This window comes from Antrostomus carolinensis, unplaced genomic scaffold (genome assembly GCF_000700745.2).
Source record: "Antrostomus carolinensis isolate BGI_N321 unplaced genomic scaffold, ASM70074v2 scaffold18123, whole genome shotgun sequence".
Lineage (NCBI taxonomy): Eukaryota > Metazoa > Chordata > Aves > Caprimulgiformes > Caprimulgidae > Antrostomus > Antrostomus carolinensis.
The window spans coordinates 3,369-26,176 of record NW_010303319.1 but is presented as its reverse complement, the minus strand read 5'-3'; the positions used below and the strand labels follow the sequence as shown (position 1 = coordinate 26,176).

The 22,808-nt window shown below is 42.2% G+C and overlaps 1 protein-coding gene across 1 annotated transcript; it reads right to left on the bottom strand.

The window, feature by feature from the left end:
• Positions 1–395: 395 nt before the first annotated feature.
• On the bottom strand, positions 396–18,375 carry EHHADH (enoyl-CoA hydratase and 3-hydroxyacyl CoA dehydrogenase; the record flags this gene model as incomplete). The annotated part of the gene is made up of 6 exons (XM_010164062.2): positions 396–1,709; positions 9,502–9,843; positions 15,386–15,490; positions 15,811–15,922; positions 17,342–17,514; positions 18,272–18,375. Coding segments are annotated over 6 exons (2,107 nt in total), but the record flags the coding sequence as incomplete, so codon positions are not given.
• Positions 18,376–22,808: the final 4,433 nt, after the last annotated feature.

Below are 22,808 nucleotides of genomic sequence, written 5' to 3'. Positions count from 1 at the left end.
GCAGGATCTGGTAGATCCAGTCAGTCTTGGGTGAACTGTGACTATCTAACTGTGACTCTTGCCTTCTACCCTGATTTGCTTTGTGGGCTGTGGATGCTGCTCCCTCTGTTCCGCAAAGACAGGCTGGAGGAGATGTACAGCCGTGAAGACCTGAATGCAGAACAAAATGAGATGGGCCTTTACACAGCAATATGCAAAGCAAGAGGGTAAGCCTGGTGCTGAGAAGGAAGGGTGGGTGATGGCAGTGGTTACCTGCAGCAAGAGGGGGATTGAGATCAATCATCAGCCAAAGTTATTCACTGCAAAGGCCCAGGAAGGTAAGTGACATTGTTTACGAGCCTGTAGCACTTTGGTTCTGATTTGAAAAGACAGTGCAATTACAGCACCTGTTTCATGGGATCAGCCTCCATTGAATGCTTATAGCAGGCATCAACAAAATCACAGCTTGTTGTTCTGCTGGCTGAGGTAGGACATCCAGTCTTTGAGGGGAGGGTTCCCCACAGCTACCAGCTTTTTCAGAAAGGCACTGGGCCGTAGACTGGGAACGTCAGGGTGGGCCTCAGAGTATTGCTGCAGTTTAGCCAGAATGCGAGGGAGCCCGACAGTGGAAGCATAGAACATAGGGCCACCCCTGTGCTTTGGCCACCCATAGCCATTGACATAAATTACATCCAGGTGTTCTGGGCCTGACGCTATTCCTTCAGCCAGAATGTCAAACCCTTCATTGACGAGGGAAAACAAACACCGCTCCAGGATTTCCTCCTGGTCTATAAAGCGGGTCTTGATGCGATGGGAGTCTCTGTACTGGGCCAGGAAGTTGTGAAGCCATGGATCTGGCTTGGCTGTCCTGCCCCCAGCCTTCTCGTACTGATACCAGCCTTTTCCAGTCTTCTGGCCAAACCTGCCATTCTCACACAGAATGTCTGGCAGTGGGCTGTAGCGATGGCCATGCCGCTGGCGAGCAGGTGTTCCTGGAGGTAGTGAGGCTCCAGTGAGGCCTTGGCCCTTTCGAGACCTCCAGCCCACATCCAGCCCAGCAAGATCAGACATTCGGAAAGGTCCTATCTTAAACCCAAAATCTTCAAGAACCTGATCTATGGCTTCTGGTCTGCTTCCTTCCTCTAAAAGGAAAACTGCCTGTTGAACATACGGAAACATCATTCGATTCCCAACAAACCCAAAACAATTCCCTACCACCACTCCAACTTTTTTCAGCGCTTTGGCTAGCTGCATAGCAGTGGCAATGGTGGTGGGGGATGTGTGATGGCCATAGATTATTTCTAAGAGCCTCATCACATGAGCAGGGGAGAAGAAGTGCGTGCCAATGACCTGCTGTGGGTGGCTTGTGGCAGAAGCTATTTCATCAATGTTCAGGGCTGATGTGTTTGTGCACAGAAAGGCCCCTGGCTTGCAGATTCTTGATAGCTTTTGGAATATTTCCTTCTTTAGTGCCATGTCCTCAAACACAGCCTCAATGACTAGATCTACATCCCGCAACACATCAAAGTCCACAGTGAATTGGAGACATGCAGGGTTATGGAAATCCAGGGTTTGGGCACCCTGCTCCATTTTCATAGCCTCACGTTCCAAAAGGAGCATCACAGCTTTTCTTCCCGTGTTCAGATACTCCAGATTCTGCTCGAGAGCTACCACAGGTATGTTGCCCTTAACCAGAGAAGTCACAATGCCTCGGCCCATTGTTCCCAGCCCTAGGGATAAAAGTGAGACAGAATCAGAGACTGTGAATAGAAAACGTTACAATTAATCACTTGACAGTAGCATTTCCTCTGTATCTCCAAGGATAAAAAGCAGAAGCCTATGCAAAATGAGTGGTGTGCAGATAGAAAAAAAAGAATCTAAGACTGGGAAGGAGGAAGGCGAATTCTCCCTTTCAGTCAGCCTACATGTTTGAAAAGCCGTAGCATTAAGGCAAGTTAATGTCCTTCCAAGCTCACAAAATACCAGTGGGATTCACTCCAGTGTGTGCAGACCATGTGATTCATGTCTTCTCCCTGCAAAGTTTTATACCTCTGGAAACCAGCATAACTTAAGAGTCAGAACCTGGAGATCAAAGACAGGAGATTTGAGTTTCAGCTTCAATCATGTTAAGAACTTCTTGCAGGCAGTTTCATAAGCAAGCTTCACCCTGAGGATATCAGTGTCTCTCTGTTCCTGTGAGATGGTCCTTTATGGGCCCTCATAGAAGAATTCTAGAGTAAGCAAACACAGTGCACTCAGAGATTTTTGCACCAGCAAAGCTCAGACAATTGGTTTCTCTCTCCTTCCAAGCTTCCTTTTTGTCCCCTTCCTCTTTTCCCTCTGCATTTCACTGCGTAATCTTTGAAGCAAACAAAATTCAGCTGATCCTGGACACTGATTTTCTCTAAACTTTGTCTCTAATGTCTTTTATGTGTCTTGTTGCCAGGTCAAACAGGATAGAACTAACTGTTCTTAATACAGATTTCGACGTCTTCTATCTCCTTTTTAATCACTCTGGAACATCAGCAGGCTTTTGTTTGCTGTTCACACTTTATATCAGGCACCTCTGCCCACTGGGAACTCTCCAAGTCCTCCAACAGAGGCCATTCCTAACTTCTGAAGATTCTTGAAGACACAGTCTTCCTTGTCCAACCACACACTTAAAGCGCTTGTCCAGAATTCCTGTAACTGAGCATCCATTCAAGTTGCATTTTTTTTTTCTCCAAGATCCATAAATGAGCTACTACCAGCTCATACTCCCAGGAATACCAGTGCAAGATTAGTGGCTTGATCCCTCCTTCTGAGCCCTTCCACCAGCTCTGCCCTCTATTACATCAAATGAAGCTGCACGCTTACACTTTCCTGTGATACACAACCCACACTATTTATCCTGCTCTCACGTGATGGAGGCTTTTTGGACTAAGTTAATACAAACTAGTAAGAGAAGGCCAGCACAATTTTACCAGCTTTAAAAGTGCGAAGCATCTGAATGGGAGGATTATTAATATCCTAAATAAAGCAACAATGAGACTAAGTGCAGGTTTGTTATAATTCTGTAAAAATGATTTTTTAAATCCAAGGTTTACAAATAAAAGTCAGCTAAACAAATAAACAGAAACAAGGGGATTAAAAAATCTGTTTAAAGCAGCTTTGTAAAGAGGAGCTGAAATTATGTCATCAGTTAAACAAGTTCCAACAATCAAGGTCAAACAAGGTGGTATGTTTTTCGTGCAAGCTACACTCCCATGGTTTAGTTCTGTCCACCCTCAGCTTCTGTACACACAAGACATTTAAAACATTCCCTGCTTTGCCACAAGAAGATAGTTTTCACACTATCTGGCAGCCTGCTCATAAACCATGACACTCCCAAGGAAATGCTGAAGTTCCTTTCTAGGAAATTAGATTTGCTACTTCATAATCGAGTACTACTAAAAACTAATTTGAAAACAAAACTAGAATAACATGAATGGGCACAAACTGGAACACTGGAAGTTCCATACCAACTTAAGGAAAAACTTCTTTACTGTGAGGGTGTGGGAGCACTGGGACAGGCTGCCCAGAGAGGCTGTGGAGTCTCCATCTCTGGAGATGTTCAAAACCCACCTGGACACTGTCCTGTGTAACCTGTTGTACGGAACCAGCTTTGACAGGGGGGTTGGACTGGATGATCTCCTGAGGTTCCTCCCAACCCCCACCATTCTGGGATTCTGGGATTCTGTGAATTAGTTCTTAGTAATTCAGTGTCCATGGTTTGCTGACTGAAAAAACCCAAACACAAATAGCTCCTCTCACTGTGCTCAGTACTCAGAGCCTAGAATGTGGTAGCAGGGACAGTCAGAGGCAGTTTTTTCCCTGTCTTTGGCAAGCTACACAAACTGCTTTCTTCTCAGACAGCACAGGAGGGTAACTCACCACCAAACCCAGCCCTATCTTTAAGGCTATCTTTAGAGACTAAGCTAAAGTGTTTGCAGTTCAACATGGCTCCCTCTTGAAGTCTCTTCTTCCTTTCCAGGGTGGAGACCTGGGGTTTCACCCTAGAATTTCCAAGCTCTGCTAGAGAAATAACACACACATCCTGGGCCTTATTAACTCCTGTTCCTCTCAGCTTCAGTCTCATATCTTAGCAGTTCTCTCACAGCATGAACACCCTGCTCCTTCCTAAATCAAAACCTCTTCCATGAGCAGAGGTTCTCCAGCCTTCTTTTCAAGGGAAGTTCTGCAGTGGTGGTAGCCGATTGCCCTGTTTGCTTTTGTCCACATTTAGTATGAATTCTCCCGTCTAGGTTTAAGCCATCCCATGACAGACAGGCATACATGCTTGTAGTACTTCACTTTCTAGGCCATGGGAATTGACTTATGGATAAGATATGAGCTTGCCAAGCTTGTTTCTGACCTAGAAAAGCTGTCTCTCAACTGACTACATAACTCTGCAGTGGCCTGTATGAAATGATGTTTAATGAAGCTGGCAGAGGAAGTAATGAAAGCCCCAAGGGTTTTGTTACGTTAGAGCATGCACAGCATGACTCCCCTGGAAATATTTTCTAAAATAGGGCTATAAACCCAAGAAGAGATTTGGCTATCTAGCAGGGAAAGAAGCATTTCTGAGGACTCCCCTTTTCAATTTTATAGAGCCTAGTGATCTTGGAGAAGAATATATTAGAACTGAAAAAAATGGTAGGGAATCATTGAGACTTTTATGTGTATAAGGTTGTAGAAGAAAGAGAAAGGGAAACGTTGCATGCTCAGCTCAGATCACACAGACTAGGAACATCACATGGCTAGGAACTACTCCAGAATTTCTACTGTATGTTCTCTTTTCTTCCTCAATATTGCTCTCACTTCCCCCAAACCATGAAAAAACCTTATATTATCTTCCACGCAGGGGACTGTTTTCAGAGCTGTGTTACCATCTTTCATGCCCAAGGCATGTCTTTCAAAAGAAGACTGAAATCTGCTTCAGGAAAAAGAACAGTGTCTAGCCATCTTGCTTCTGGTCTTTTGTTGTGAAATGTAGCTTTGACATATAAATAAAACTACACTTGAACCCATGTAATTTCAGGCCAACTATGGATATGACAAATCCATTTGTTGGGCAAGCTGAGTGAATTATGACTGTTAATTATTGATCTGTCACATGAGGTACTTAGAATATGAAAAATCAGGCAAAATTAACTGAAGGACGTTAAAAACAAACTTCAAAACAAATGAACTTGAAATATGTACAAAGCAACTAATGCACAGTCACACACACTGGAGAAATACAGGTCAGTGGAAAATATTCTAAACTATAATGAGTATTTGGACTTTAAAATGCCAGGCAATGGAAATAATACTTTATAGATTGCTAAAAATACAGAAAGACTGTTCCAGTTTTCCTGTTAGAAACAATAATGAACAATTGGTAGTGGAGGACTGCTGCAGACTGGAGCTGCTTCTTTATCTAACTATTTCAGAGTATTAATTTCAAGCAGAAATAATGTGATACTCAAGGCAAGCGAGGAGTTATGGAAAGACTGCAGAAGAGACAGAGATGAACTCTTTTTCTGGGTGATGAGGAACCAGAGAAAGTGGAAAGAGATGTCAGCTAAGAGTTTAGAACAAGCAGAACCGAATGAAACAGGTGACATTGCCTGTTGCTGAAGACAGCCAAGGGCAGCTAGGCCAAGAGCAGGAGGGATCCCACATAGGTGGGTGTTACCTACTTATCAGTCTTTCAGTGAGCAAACTGCAGACAGAGGCAGCTGATGCGAAGCCAGCACTGCAAAGGAATGGTTGGCAGTTCATCAGTGATGCTATCTATCAAGCATGCCCAGAAAAATGACAGATCATCCTTGATGCTGAATCTACATTAAAACATGGTCAGCAAGCAATGTGCCAGCTCCCTCCAAAAAGTTCCTGCTAATACTGGACAGACAGGAGAGCCACAAAGCAAGGCTCCTCCAGCATTTATGGCACCACTTTCATACATATCATAAGTGTCCTCTGTGCCTACAGAAAAGGTACTGAAGGAGGAGGAAGTCAGAGTGATCTCAGTTGATTCCCATTGTGCAGCAATAAAACAGGGAAGAAGCAGCATAATGCAACGTGATTTCAGTGTGTGAAACAGCACAGCACTGCCTATTGGAAAATGGCGTCTGCATGATTTCTGACCATGCAAAATGGATGCAAGAGCCTGCTCTGACTGCCCTCCTCTCTGCAGTGAAACCAGAGAGAGACCCTGGATCACCTGTGTGGACTCAATACTTAACATGGATGAGCAGCGCTATTTTACAAGCTGTCAGTCCCTCAAAAATTATCCCTAAGATTTTGATTTCTGGTGTGACAAGAACATATTTAAGATCAAGAATGTGAAACTATGAGATACTGTATTGCACGGTACTGGCTGGAGAATGACTTTTTGTTACAGCAGCCTGAAAGAAAAAATACAATTGTGTTGATATGTTTTACGTCTGTCTCTAACAGACTTGCAATTTCACTGATACCAAAAGCAAAATAGGAGGAAGACCTTCCAGAGCAAGAAGAAAAAGCCCAGTGGGGTGGCAGAAAGAATTGGTGGAAACCAGTAACAGTATGGTGTGGGATTCAGAGTTAAAAGGAGGTCATCAATAACCTCCAAAATAGGAGATGTCACTTATCAAATGAAGTATAATATAAGGAACTAGCATAAACAAAGCAAGCTGTAATTGTGGGCTATGGGGGCTGTATTGATAGAAGCAGTGATTCAGAAAGGGCATTAGCAGTCTTGGTACATGCCAAGGTCTTGAGAGCACTGATAAGCTTCAATGATCCTGACCAGCTACACCTGGAGCTTCCACCCACATCCATTGCCCATAGGCCTCGGAGCCCCATTTAAGCTCAGACCTGGGCCTTCAGTCCCTTCCTAAGCTATGTTAAAGGAGTTCTTGTGTCTGACTGTGCCTGTGCCAGGCTATGGACACTTGATTCAGATCTCAGCCTGCAGATGGGCTTCCCAAATTTACCTTAGACCTGCATCATCATGTGAACTTTGCTTGATCATCTCTACTTCTAGTAGAACCTGGCTGTGATCTCAGGGTCTGCCCTGCTTGCCTTGCTCAGGTACTGTAAATAATTGATACAGCAGTAGGTTGTGCTGCCATCCAGAGGGAGAAATAGGTTTATGGGAAGTTCATGAAGTTCAGCAAGGGGAAGTGCAAAGTTCTGCACCTGGGGAGGAACAGTCCTATGCACCAGTATACGTTGGGGACTGACTCTACTTATGCTGGTGAGGCCATACCTGGAGTACTGTGTCTAGTTCTGGGCTCTCCAGTACAAGGGTGATATGGAAGTGAGTTCAGTGAAGGGTCACTAAGATGATTAAGGGACTGGAGTGTGTCTCATGAAGAAAGGCTGAGAGAGCTGTGACTCCAGACTAGTGAAGACTTGGGGTGGGGTGGATCTCACCGATGTTTATAAATACCTGAGGGGAAGGTATAAAGATGGAGCCAGACTCTCTTCAGTGGCCCCCAGTGACAGGACCAGAGGCAATGGGCACAAACTGAAACATAAGAGGTTCCACCTGAACATAAGAAAACACTTCTTTACTGTGGGGGTGACTGAGCACTGGAACAGGTTGTGCAAAGAGATTATAGTGTCTTAATCCTTGGAGATATTCAAAAGCTGTCTGACATGGTCCTGGGCAACTGGCTCTAGGTGGCTCTGTTTGGGTAGAGGGGTTTGACAAGATGACACTCAGAGATCCTTTCCAGCCTCAAAGATTCTGTGGTTCTGTCCCTCTGGGAGGTGTTATTGCCATTGGCTCCCCATCCTGGGGCGCAGCTGCTCCTTGCCAGTAGGTAATAAACAGGATGTGTTGAACATGGTTAATGTGAAAGTTAGCTGTTGAGCACACTACGTAGGAGCAAGGAAGAAACATATTGGTACCAGATCTTAGCATAATTACTCTTGGACTACTGTTCCCACTTGGGCTATGCACTCTTTATGAAGTGTTAAAAAATTAGGGGAAGTTCAGAGTCATGAAAATGACCAGAGAGTGACAGACTGTGCTCTGCAGCAAAAGTGTGAAAGCACTTAGTTTATTTAATCTGCTAAAAGTATGGGTTAGCTTCAGCATTGTCCGTAACCAGCTACAAAAAACAATGAAACTCGGGGGTAGAGGCTGGGGCAATTTCAGACCAGAATTCAGAAACCAGTCTGGAAGTAAGATGCAAATACTTAATCCAGTGGATGGGTGATGTAGCCCAGCCAGTTCAGTTGGGAAATAAGATACAGACTATGTTTCTACAAGGAACTTTCAAATGGAGATCGCATTTGTCCTTAGAACTCTCTCTAGCATGGTTAAAGCACCAAAATAAGCATCTCTGATGTAAACAGCCCTTCTGGCTAAGCTGCCATTGCTACTGGGACTTGGCAAATGCATTATTTATTCTGTCAGATTTATCAGTATGTAGCAAAGAATGACAGAATAATCACCTGATCATTCCTACAAAACAAGTCCTTCCTGCCAAAGCACATGGTGTAGGACTGACCTGTCAGGGATTGCATGTGCTCTTCAAATCACATGATAAACTTGGCAATAATTCACCCCTCTTCACCTGAATGCTATAACAGCTATGGATTCTCCTCACAAAGTTTGTGGACCAATGTTTAAAAACCATTTTCAATAAAAATATGGCATGGCAGCTAATGATGAGAAGGGAACTTCCACAAAAAAAGTGTTTCTATGGTCTGAAATAAGCTTTCATAGAGCTCATATTACAGAGTGAAAGAGGCCTGAGAAGTACCCAGAAAAAGCAGTGTTAATCTGAGCTTTCAGAGCTTTCTCTGAAACAGAATGTATGTTTTCCAAGTGCTCCATTACTTGTCTAACCATTTTTTTTGAGTGCTACTATCAACAGGCACAGCTGAAAGATACTTTTTTTAAAAATCTCAGCAGTGCATCAAAGGTTTTATTTAAATTGCTCTTATAAAAAATTAATGAACGCATTATCTTGCTGGGCTACAAAATGGCAGGAATGGATCCCAGTGAGATGAAATCTTCTTAAAATACAGCTGTCAAAACATTTTTTTATTAATATATCCCTGAATGACTCTGCATATGCACTTGCAGTACAGAACTAGACCAGGAGGAGGAGAATTTCATGCAAACCTGCTTATAACACGGAACAAAGCCAGGACTCAACATAGCAGTATTTGAAAGTGTGCAAACTGCTTATGGTCCACAGATGAAGCTGTCTCAGAAGTGAGAAGAAGTTATTCTTCCAAAGAAAGAGGTGGAATCAGGTAACAATCTTGTGGGATGTGACTTGCCATTTGAATTTCTGAGCTTACTGATGCAGGGACAACTTTCCTCCTTGCATGTCACCTATGGGTGTGGAGTATCTTTGCCTATGATGGGTACCAGTGATTTTGGTGAGTGACTGCTAGGGAATCCCACTTCAGCCTTCTGCCATGAGTAAAGCCCAACTAGACTCATCCCACTCCCCTTCAGCTCTGCTGTTAGCTGCACAGTCAGCAACCGCAACAGCTTTTTCATCTTCTTACCTATCACAGCTGCTTTGTGGATGGGCTGAGGGGAAGCGCTTTTCCATGAAGCACCACTGGGTGTTGTCCACTTCTGCACCGCTCTCTCTGCAAAAAAAGCATACTGCAGTGCTTGGGCCTGGCCTGAAGTCAGCAGGATGTCAAACAGCTCTCGCTCCTTCTGGACTCCATCTGCAAAGGGCTGCTCTGTGGCAGCTTTGACTGCCTGGAAGCACAGCTCTGGAGCCAGGAATCCACGGGCCTGTTTCTTCACCTTCACGAGAGCCTCAGTGAGAAATGCTTCCATGTGGGGCAATTTTGGAACTGGCTTCAGGCTGAGCCTGCGGGGTCCCAGTGGCTGGCCTGGGGGTAGAAAAATAGAGTTACGCAACAAAGCATCCACATCTGGAAGGCTACAGATTTTTACTCCTTTCTACACAGACTGGGAATGCAGTCCACCTCTTTTCCTCCGAAGCTCCCTGCAATAGGGCTTGCATGGCACAGTGATCTCAGTCTACAACTAAAGCATCTGACATTTCTCTTTAGCTTTCTGTTTGCTCTGACAATTATAATTTTTCAAGTCCCTTTTCAGACTTCAAAAAAGCAAGATTTCAATTTGAAAGAAGTAATTCTCTCCTTCCTTTTCTCAGCTACACAGAGCGCCAGTTCTCTTATTCCACAGTCCCAGCTGCCACACTCATATGGCTCTTTCTATAAGCTCCAGTACAAAAGTTTTCCTCCAGTACTGTTTAGTACTCAGTGCCCAATTGACTATGCTAGCCAGATGCATTCCAGCCAGGGTCGCAACCCAGGCATTTATAAGAGAGACTGGGAAATATACCCTGACTTCAATTCTTCCCTGACAGCAGGAGCCCCTCTGTTCACTTTGGGACTAACCAAGAGGACAGCTCGCCCAGCATGAGTCAAGAAGCAAATGAATAACAAAGGAGAGTTCATGCTTCTTGTGTCAGCAAGGGGTGAATCAAGCAGCCACACAAATACCTGAGGCTCATTACTGACAGATGTTGCTATGGTGATACCTAGAAAGGATTTTAATTGAGAGAAGTTTGTTACATTTCGGATGCGAAAATCCTCTCCATCCTCTTCAGAAGTACAAACCTCGGTGCCTGCTGAGAGACCTCTGTTCTGTCCCTACTCAGGCTGTTTCTATGCCTTTAATGGCAGCTTGCCTCAGGAAAGACCATGGAGGAACAAGATCAGAAATTTGGGATGTATCCCCTTAATATTCCAACATTTTCACAAAGACGCTTTTGTCATCGTAGCCATCCAGATCATTAACTGTGTAGCAATGTTACTCTGTTGACTGCTGCAGCGCTGTTTCCAGAAGCACCCAGGACCACCACCAAAGCAGGATGGTGGGTGGGTGGGCCCCCTCTAATGAAAACATTATGCTGAGAAGCTCTCTGGTATACAGTCTCATTGCCCTAGCTTCTGTTACATGAGCTCTGTCACAAGAGCACACTTCCTTCAAAGGTGCCATATTGTATCCAGCTCCTCTTTTTCTCCTGTTGCCTGAGATAGGAAAGTGCCAGTGTATAAGCAGAAGACTCAGGAGCAGGAAATCATAAACAGGATGCTGAAGTGCAGGAGTAATGGCAGCACTGCCATCACGGTTGCCCAAAGAACTTGTCCTGACTCTACCTCTTCTTCCAAGGAATGTTTAAGAGATACAGAAACATGAGTTTCCAGGATGAGTTGAGATACTGATTTCCTGAAATAGTAAGACTTCAGAAGTCAGGCTTTTTAATTAAGCCTTTTAAAGAGCACAAAATCAGGAACTCTCACTGTGTAAGTAGCTTCCCTTGTAATCAGAGTTCATAAAAATAATGTTTTCACACTGACAGTGAATATAGTTTGTATCTGCCAGTATTGCAGGATTTAGTCAGGATCATGTTCCTACATTTTGGAATCCTTTGCTTCACCTCTAAATGCATGTTTTTTAATCCAGAAATGCTCTTTGTCCCCAGTCCTTTATTTAGGACTTAAATAGTAGGTTTCATTTCAGCACTAGAGGAAACCTCAGGTTTGTCCCAGAAAGCAGATGTGATGGCTGGAAGGCCACTTAAGGCTGGGCAGATCAAGGGACTTCATATGACACCTCTGACATGAAAAGGAGTAGTCAAAAAAGAATACTACTGGGAGCCCTTAAGGATGGTCTTCAGATAATGAGTAGTACTTGATAACATAAGTACTGATGGGGACATGAGACAGTTCCTCAGAGTGAAAAAGAAAAGTGACTCTCCTCAGGGTCCTGTAATAAAACTCTTATTTAGCTGTAGGCTAAACAGGTTTTGCTAAGTATTTCTATAGCATCTCCATGCAGTGTCTTTGCTTCTGCAATGCTAATAAGAATCAAGGGCATATTTATGAACAGGAAAAAATTATCTAAATCCAAATTTGGGAAGAAGAGATCAGTGTGGTACACTGAGTTCTGAAATCAAAGCAGTAGAAACATGATGAACAGTATCAGACATCAGTGCTGCAGGGAAAAGTGGCATCCATGCAAAGGAGCTAGCACAGATACCTGCTTTGTTTTACTCAGGTTTACAGTCCACGTAGAAGAAAGGACAGATCAAGTCTATAAAACTTCTATCAGTAGAGGCAATGTGGAAGCATGCAGTATCAAATATTGTGCTATTTAAACAAAAGCCAAACAAATCCCAAACCCTTGGGATAGTATAGGACTCCACATGCAAGAGGCAGGGCTAGCCCAACAATCTTCCTGTGCAGAGGATCAGCAGCCATTTTCTTCTCCAGCAGAGGAAGACTACAGCAGGCCAGCAAGAGGTGAGCAGTATAAGCTGTGAGCTACTGCCTGCCACAATTACAGCAATTTTTCAATTTTGTGATGCCATCACGTGGACAAATTATGCAATACAGCTTTGAATTAGTGCCATGATTATCAGCACATTTAATGAAAGAACATTCTTATTGTCTCCAAGGATTTAGCGCAGGTCTGTTCCTTATAAAAAAAATTCCTTCGAAAGTGAAGGTATTTTCTTTTGCCTGAAGGTGGCCAGGGACATATGATAGCTTCCTATCTGCAATATATAATTACTGGTTTTCAGTGAAAAACTTAACCTGGAATCAGTAGTTGTCTGTGTATTATTACAACCACTTATTTAGGACTGTTTCAGAACTCCTTTTGAAGGTGTTCTTCATTAGGAACAATCCATAAAAATGTATGGATGAAGATGCTTTCCCAATATACTTACCACAAACATAGCTCTGTCAACTGCATATTGCAACAATAATGAAGAACCCCTGCTTCAGTAAGGCCAGTCATTTGAGACTGATCTCTTGCCATGAGATACTGCAGCTCCAGCACCAAGAGAGCTTTAGAAGAAAATTTCTGAATTGATTCTTTGAGACTCATTTTGCAGTACAGCCTTCCCAGGAATAGAAATTCCAGTGACAAAAAAAAAAATCAGTGACAGAACCAGTTATTTAGCCAAACTGCTCTCTAAGAAGCTAGCAGGTGTTACCCTCATGTTTAAAAAAAAAAAAATCTCATCAGAAACAAAATGCTGCATGCCATACACAGACAAGTCGACTTCCGTGGTGGCATTTTTTTAGTGCAACTCGTCCTCTGATTTTATTAAGATTATCTGAAAAATGTTCACTGAAAACAGAACTCGATGTGAACAAGAACCAGACCAGCTATGCAAGACACATCTCTTCTGCATGCCTGAGTTAGTGCTTGATGTAGAGAAATTAAAGTGCTGCTTTGCCTTTGTATGGTAGGAGAATTATATTCACTTTAGGCAAAGGCCAAAGCCAGGAATGACTCAAAAGGAACATATAGCCTCTGGGTACACCATTCTTTCAAATTATCAGGTAACCTGAGGCTAAATGGTGCATCAAAACTTTTCATGGTCTTCTGCAAGGTCTAATGATAAATTTTCCAAGCAGGAAAGAAATGATCAGCTGACCTGCCAGTATTTTCCCTGTTAAAGCACACACTGTATATGCCCGTAAAGCTGTTGGAAAGAGTCTGAAAGCATTTTTAAAGTCCTGTTGGAGTTGGTATATAGTGTGACGTGAAACACCTTCAATGACATTGCTCATTTTTACAGGGGTAACTGAAACCAGCAATATACAGTTAGAAAGTCTATCACTAATAATAAGTAAGACTGGGACAGATTACCTGCTGAACATCCAGATAGGATCCTTGCAGGCTCATACAATTTTCAAAAAAATTTTTCTTGGTACTGACAATTTCCAGTGAAGATGAAGCTACAGAAAAGGAATTTGCCAGTAGTGGTAGAGGACGTACATTCCAGAAAGCAAGTTACACCAAGGAATAGTGTGTTAAATGATTCATTCCTGAGGTTCTCTTCTAAGGTCAAGCTGATTTTCACAACTGTCAGCCACGCACAATGTCTATCACAGAAGAAATAAGCATATAAATATCTAAATTTCATCCAGTTTCACATAGTATTTGTTGAAATCCAGAATGCTTGTTAGTTTGGCTGTTCTAGCAATGAATTCTATTACTAATTTTATGATACACTGCTGTCATCAATACTGGTACAGATCTTATGTAGGGCATCATTCAGAAGCCCAAAGGGTACATCAAAGGGAATACTGTTTGCTGAGTTAATTTGCCTAGAAAAGTAGTAATATTTCACTGCTCTCCCAACAGATAGAGAAACAGAGTTCTCATTCAAAGCAGATAAAATCAGTGAACCAAATTATCTTTGTTTTTCTTAGAAGCAATACTGAAGTACATCACCCATCTCTTTCTAAAGAATTATATTTAAATAGTCTGATTACATATAGGGAAAGGTAAGAGGACTGCTTATGTAAGCAAATCTGCACTAAAAATGAAGCCCAGAAATACCATAGGATGAATACAGTGAGAAGGAAGAGCATCTGTTACAGAAAGCCTAGCCAAGGAATACACTTTTGCACCAATCTGGTAAATCTCAAGTTGTAGGGAAGTATACAAGACACTGATCTTTAAGAATAGCCTATTCATTGAACTATTTTAAAAATATGGTGCACTGTCATCTAGGACACAGTTTAGGCTGCTTCAGCTTCTAGCATAGGAGAAGTGCTACTACAGAGAAGAAAGGGCCTTGTTCGTAGTGAAGAGAATTGCTGGAACAAAAGCAGGACCCTGCTTGGAAAAGTATTGCCTAGAAAGGCCATGTGATCAAAGCTTCCTTGCATGTATCTCATTGTGACAGAGCTCCAGATGAAATCCTGATGGAAATCAATGGTCTATTTCCAGAGGTACAAGGAGGTTAGTAGTGGAAAACTATCCTGTTTTCCCTTAAGGAATGTTCCCCATTCTGTGTTAACTCCAGTGAACTTGATTTTGCTATTTCTACAGTAGGGGAAAAAAACTCTCCACATCCCCTGCATCTCCAGAGGCCATTTTCTTACACAGCAGCTGAGGATTAGGGACAGAGTCATTTCCAGACTCCTGGATCATTAAGTTGGGCTGAGGATGTGCCAGTCCCTCCACTAGAGGAAGACAGTTATTTTTGATCAGCCATTATTGATGGTGCAACTAGAACACATGCACTACGAGCTGTGATTCAAAACCAAATATGGAAAGAGCACACACTCCCTAAATCAGTGGAGTGCAGCAGCCCAGGGGAGCATGTGAGTTTAGATATATAATTAAGAAGCAGGAGGACCCGATATGTATCTGTTCTCCAAATTTGCACTTGAATTTCTTCAGCTCTCCAGCATCTGAATTTTTTACTTCAGACAACAGAAAAAAAATTCTGCAATTAATTGTTTCTTATATGGATGCCAAAACCCAATGAATGGAGCATATAAATTAGAACAAACTGGTGGGCTTTGTTCTGACTCTCTCCAGCCCTGAAACATCACCAATTATTTCTTGGCATTGCTATAATTCTTTCCTCACCAATCACTTTGTTTGCCAAGTGAATTGCTGCCTCAACTGTGTTTTCTTCTACAACTTCATCAACCAAGCCCAGCTTCAATGCTTCAGTTGCTGGAATGTGTCTTCCTGTGATAAAAAAAGAAATAAGTTGACTACTGTGGGGCATGATGGGAAATTTCATTCTTTTCCATCTGATCCAATGACTTGTGGGTAGCTGGCTTCAAATATGAGACACGCTCATTGTCAGGTACATAACATGCATTACTAACCACATGCCTCAGAAACACATATGTCCCTTTATTAGCCCACCATTAGTGGAAGCAAGCTGAATTTCAACCTGAGCAGCTATATAGGTAAAAGAAATTAATGTTTCTTAGACCAAGCTGGTAGTATGACTCAATGCCAAATTCTTACACACAGAGCAAGGCCAAGGCACGGTACTTTACCTGTAGTGATTATATCCAGAGCAGCTGGTACCCCAATCAGTCTGGGTAGTCGCTGAGTGCCTTGAGCACCTGGAAGTAACCCAATGGTGACCTCTGGTAAACCCATCCGTGCCTAAAATGATGACAAATTCAACAACAAATCTGATTAGAAAGAGGGATAATTACAAATGGAGCAGAAGAGAGGAAAGATAAGCAGACCTGATTCACACATTGCTCCTCTAGGAAGCCTCAGAACTTCCACATAGAAACTTCATCCTTGCTTTTTGCCATACAAGACATTTAAGACAAAAGCCCACTCAACCATTTCAAAAAGTTGTGTACAAATGCACAGGAATAACATCACCTTTCAGCAGATGTATGTGTGCTAGCACAGCACTGGAGGAGAGCTGTGGAGCCAACAGCAGCCCCCAGATTGAGACATGTATAACCTAATGCTTTTGAGGAATTGTTATCAAATGCTGGAGGGCACTCTGTGACCTAACTGCTACCTCCCTTCTTTAATGCTTGGAAGTTTAGGAAAGGAAAATTAGTACTGAACTCTTCCCTAACCCTCCTTCAAATGGCTCTTGGTACACTTGATATTTAGTGGGTTGTGGCAGAGAAACCAGGGGCAGTAGAAAGGTGGGTCCTGTCTTCTCTTAAAAACCTACCTAGATGTTGTTCCCTTGGTTTGTTTTTGTTTGTTTGTCTGTTTGTTTTTAATTAGTTTGTACATTTCCCATTGAGTTCTTGAGAGATCTGGAGTCACTTTAAGACCACTACTTATGGCAACCACCTTAGGTGGCATGTGGGGTGATGCAGAATACCCCTTTACACTGTTACAGCACCCCACACTGTCGTGGAGAAACAGTGATTCACACTGCAAAAGTGAGGGGGTGGCTCTATCAGTGAAGAGTCTCTATAAGGAAACCAGGTACCACTAAAAGGCAGTTCAGCCTTCCTGAATCTTGAAGAAAGGGGTTCAAGAAAAAACATGGATCACTCCTTAAAGACTCTTGAAGCTGTCTTTTGGTCAGAGTGCTCCCTGAGGAACCAGAGCTCATGGGGAATCAAACCATAAATGCTCCATGCTAGCTGAGTTTCAACTGCCTGTTGAAACTAGGCCACTAGCAGAAAGAAATGCAAAATTCACAAGGCTGGGGAAAAAAAAAAAAACCAAGAGAAACTCATGCTGCATGAGCCAGTAAGATAAGCCACCTACATCAGAATATAGATAATGACTACCGAGACCTAGGGCAAATTAACACTTGGTTACTGAAGTTTCTATGCAGCCATCTTATTCTACTTGTTACAAATAAATTTTATATTTAGAAATTACTTCAAATTAGTTATTTAATAAGATGTATGAAAGCATGTCAAGGGTGGTGGTGTAGGTGAAGAATGTCTGAGCACACAGGATTGTATGATGTAGCTATAAAGCCTCCCTTCTCTGAGCAGATGATCCCAGGAAAGGCATGTCCCACTGCTCTCCAGGAGCAGCCTCCCACCCTCACCATGCCTCGTGATGCCTTCACCAGCCTCTCTAGTTCACCTTCACATGTGCAATCCGATAGTGACAGCCAAGTGCCACCTCCAGGCCTCCTCCCAGGGCAATGCCTTCAATAGCAGCCACCACAGGCTTCTTGCTCCTTTCTATGAGAGAGACAATGGAGCCTAAGGCAACACCACGCCTCTTTGGAGAAGAAAATCCTTGAATGTCAGCTCCTGAGTTAGCACAAAGAGATGAAGAGGAATTAGTGGGGAGGCAGTGACTGGAACAATCCTTCTCTCTGTGCCATTGAACATAGCTGCTCACAGATGATCAAGTCCTTGCAGAGCATGTTGCTGGCAGGAGAGTGGTTAACAGGTATCAACCCCTTTTGGGACCACGTTCAAGAAACCATGGCTCCTTGAGCCTATTCAGAGAGCACAAGGGAAGGCTAAGTACAAAAATACATAGTAACTGTAATGATCATGCAGTTACTACAGAAATTTGCAGACATCCTTGGTGTAATAAAATAAAAAGTTGAGTCTGAAATAGTTAAGTGCAAGTTACTACTAACAAGCAATGTAGAACTCCACAGAAATTCCTTAGCTTCCCAGGTTTCTACAACTGGAGAAGATCCGTTATTCACCACTGCCCCACCCTAGGTATGTTGCATACACTGGACCAGTTGATGGTCCAGAGATTTTATACAAAGCTATGGAGAGTACAGAGGCACCAGCACATTAGGGAGATGAGCAGCTGTCCCTCATTCCAGCATGAACAAACCAGCTTATCTTTGGCTTGGACAGTCCAACTTGTCATGTGCCCCATGTCAATTGTGGCACAGCAGAATAGAAAAAGCCCTCTGTTTTGTGGCCACTTCCAGCCAAATCATGACTTTTATCAGCAGTGTTACAAGGCAGAGAATCTTTAGACATGGTGGGTGAAGAGTGTTTCCTCTTTTCCTCAGGCTGTGTTTGATGAAAAATGTCTTACCTGCACTGAATTTCCCATTTTCACCACAAATCATAACAGCTTTCACTGAAGGATCTGCATCTGCTCTCTTCAGTCCATCTTCTAAGGCCTGGAGAACTGTCAAACTGAAATAAATTAGAGATTCAGTGAGTAACAATCAACTAAATTACCCTTCCAAGAGGTCTGTGTTATAAACACCAAGTACCCAATGAAAACAAACAGTAAGTCCAAGCAAGTCTCTCCTCTAGCCTGTCTTCTGCCACAGCCTCTCCAGCTGAATCCTTCATTAGTCACCCTCTTACTTCAAGGGCAAGTGCCAAAATCCAACGAGCTTATGACTGCTGACCTGTCATTCTCTTCCCAGAGAATCATCTTCTGGCTATGACATTGCTATTTCCACAGCGAGCAGCACAGGGAAATGTTCTTTTGAAAATATCTTTATGAATTAAACATTCAGATTTTCAGGAAAACAGTTTAGCATAATTTAAAAGTAATTAATGCTAAACCATTGACAATCTAAGAACTTTTTAAAAGGGAAAGGAGCTCCAGGGATAAAAAGCCATCTTTCAAACATCTGACACAGAGTTGGTGCTGTGCTGACAATTATAATGCTTCACCTTGCAAAGATCTGTATTTAGGCCCAGACTTAAACTTGTGTGGGATCTTGTCAAAGTAAATTTGGGCCTAAAACAATACATAGAATATCTTCTCTTGTCTCTTCTGAACTTATTTCCACAGACACAAGCAGTAAATGTGGCCGGCAAAGAATTAACAAAGACCTTCAAAACGGAATAGTAGAACTGTAAATAGTATTTTTACAGATCAGATATTTAAAAAAATCTGACCTGACTGTATGCCCACTTTGCATCTGAAGCTTAGAAACTAACTTATATATATGTGTGTGTTATATGGATGGACATGGAGAGTACAGTCTGTTTTAGAAGACAGTGACAATATAGATGGTAGGTAAAAATAGAATCATTAGCACCTAACACTTTGTTAACAGAAATTGTGTGTATCTATAATTTAGATATTAAAATATATTAATATACACACACTTGCAAGTATATAAGTGTATATATAGTTTGTGAGACAGACTTCTGTGTATGCGTGTACACATACTACATATGTAGATGATGCCTCTGATTCAGAAAAGCTGAGCCACAGGCAGTTGGAGGCTGGAGGAATACTCAAAGGAGGACCATACATGCTTGCCCAGTGGTCCTGGTTTATAAATACAGCTTCTGTCCCTAGACTTTCTCCAAACTGTAAGCCCAGTTCAGGTGTAAGCTTGGTGGCTGATGAAAAGGGAGTGGAGCTCTGTTGATACCCACTGGAGGAGTGTGAATTCAAAAGAACTGATAGAAAGGCCTGATGCAGAGTCACCTTGTCCATGTTTTTCGATATATTTCAGGGCATTTCACTTAAAAAGGAAGCTTGTCATAAAGTAAATGAAAAATGTATCACTGTCCTTGTGTAAATGCTTCTAGGTGTGTCTAGGGTCGGTGATCAAGTATTTCTATAAGGCAGCAGCCTGCAGCATTGAAGTGGAAATCCACAGACTGAAAAGGGAAACCAGGGAAGTGCAAGACACTTGCTGTACACCAGCTGTCTGAAGTGCTGCCAGCCAACCTCTGCATAGTCCTCCTTCAAAATAAAAACTTAAGAGAAGCTATTATCAAAGTCTATTAATCAGGGCTGTTGGCTGAGTGGAGAGTTGCGGGCTGTCTAGGGGGGTCTCCAGGATCAGCTGCTGCTGGGTAAGGCCATGCTACACAGAAGGATCAGTGGGCGGGAGCCCTGAGACCTGGCAACCAGAGACTGAGCCAAGTGTTATTTTTGGAGAGAGAACAGCCAGTTATGTACCAATTGCCTCATCCAGACATCAAAAACAACTCTGAAGTCTGACATTAGTAACGGTTCTTCAAGCTGAAACTTAAAATGAGAATAATTTGGCCATGACAAAGAAAAACTATTAGGTGACTCGGTAAGGGTCCTTCCAGTACATAAGTTCCATGTAGTAGAATATGAAAGCCTTGCCAATTTTAATAAATGGTTTAATATTATGTAGGAAAAAATACATATTAAAAATGTGGGTTTTTGTCTTGCACCCTTTGGAATATCAAGTGTTGTGGCTGCTGCACTTTGAGGAGGATCCACAGGCTGCACCCAGTGCCTGCTGCTATGAGGTCTGTTTTTGCATCAGTGGAGAGCAAGGCCACAGAAATACCTAGCGGCTGAAAGATTAAAGGGAAAACTATTATGAAATGCTACCACACTTTACAAAGCTTGGTGCAAAGAGGGGGAAAAACTATGTACCAGGATTCCGAACAAAAGTTAAAATACTGATTTGAAAATAGAAAGCATGGAAAGTATAGAAAAATGGCACAATTCTCTCAGGAACAGACAAGAAGCAATCAAAATGTTTCTGTGTCTGCTGCAGGCACATGATCAGCGGATGCAAAATGCCCATATAAAAGGTTTGTCTGCATTAAATTGAAAGGTCTGGAATTTCATGTAGGAAATTAAGCCCTTAACACTTACAACAACATACTTTTACCAGAAAAAAAAAATTAGTCATCAAGGTTGCCACAAAACAACAGTTCAATATCTGCACAACCTGTATTAACCTAACACAGAACTATTTTTGCCAGATAATAACTTGACCCTGTACTTGCATAAATATTTCTTCTCCCCCCATACAATTTTTTTTCCAGGGAGAATTTTTTTGTTGGACAAAAAGGAAGAAACATCAGACTTTTTGCAGTTTCTTGTCCTCCTAAGATGGAGCGATATGTTTGCCTCAGGATATGTTACAGTCCAAAACACAGGCTGCGTTGCTTTGTAACTCACATATTACAACTGGTACTAAAAGATGTAATTTTCGATGAAAGCATCGTAGTAAAATTTATGACAGTACAACTATAAAAATACTCAAGAGTATCACAACTTCAAACAGCTACAGCATTAAAGAAACAAAAAGTCACCATAATTTGTATTTCATTACTGTGACAGTGTCATTCATTTAACAGTAATGATGCAAATATTCACTCCGTGCATTCCAATCAAGGCTTAATCCCACGCTATGTAGTCAGCTCTGCCATGTGTACTATTTTGACTGCAAGAAAATCATCTGCCAAGATGATTCAGTGTTACGGGTTTCAGAAACACGCCAGAGGTGCTGTTAAAGAACATGTGCGCACCAGGGTAAGAGAATATCCTTTTAAGTGGCCATACGAGGTTATTTCTATTTGGCATGAAACTCATTGCAGTGACAATGTGTTGGATTTGTAGCAAGGTTTTATTATTTACCTTAATAATTTCAGATTTTAGCTAGGGTTTGTGAATGTGAACTTCTTTTATTTTAAAAAAAAGGACGTAATTTAAGGGAAACCTGAAAATTAACTCAGTCACCTTTAAAGAAGCAAGACTCGAATCCAACAGCAGAAAATGCTGTTTATGGAAAACATGCAGGTCTGATCCATTCCCACCACACTTCCCCCAACATCCACAATGACTGCATCAGGGATGTTGCTAGGTATGTCTACGCACAGTTTTTTTAGCATCCCTTATACACCTGCTGTCCGTCAATTTGCCTAATCCCTTTCTGATTCTGCTGATCCATCTGCCTCCACAGTCTCCTGTGGTATCAAGCTCTGTATTATCTGTTTTAAAACAATCTACTAGTTTAATCAAATGCCCGTAGTTCAACAGTTGCGGGAGTTGGCAAAGGGTTATGACTTCAATTTATTTACTTTCTTTATGAGCTTTTAAACCTTGACCTTATTCTCTCACAGCCTCTTCCTCTCCAAACTGACAACACCCAGCTTTTTCACTCTGCTTTCCTAACGCAGTGTGCTACCTCTTGGATTATTTTGGTTGTCCCTTTCTGGATCGTCCCTATAGCCTTCTGCCAGTGCAAAAGCCAGAACTACGCACAACAACTAAGGTGTTTTATATTGCAGAAAAAGGATGCCCTCTGCTCTGTTCTCATCCTGATGGTACCCAATATTTTGTGGGCTGCCCCAGCACATTGAGCTGATGATTTCACAGTACCAGCTCAGGTAAGGATCCCTTCCCTGAGCTGTAACTTCCAGTTTTGAGCTCAGCATCCTGTAATAATGTCCTGGGTTGTATTTTTCTAATGTAAATATTTTTTGTTATTGTTTTTTAGCATGCATTGATGCACTCTTCATATTTTTTTAGTCTTAATTTCTAGTTTACATTTCTCCTGTAATGTTTTATGGGCTTTCTTGTTCTCCTCATTTGACTAAGCTTTCCACTTCTTACAAAATCAAACTTTTCCCTTAGTCTTCTTGGCTTTCTCATCAAGCCATGCAGGGCTTTTACAGGATCACTTGCTGGCTGATCAGTTTATCTGGGCTTCTAATAAACTTAGCCAGAAATCCCATACAACAACCCAGCCTTCATGCTTGCTGCAGGCTTCTTGCCTTTTGGACAGCTTCTTGCAGCATTTTTGTTTGAACTAACTGCTGGGTATTTACATAATTCCTTTCCTGAAATTGAGTACTGGTGTGCTGGATTTACCTGGTTTGCT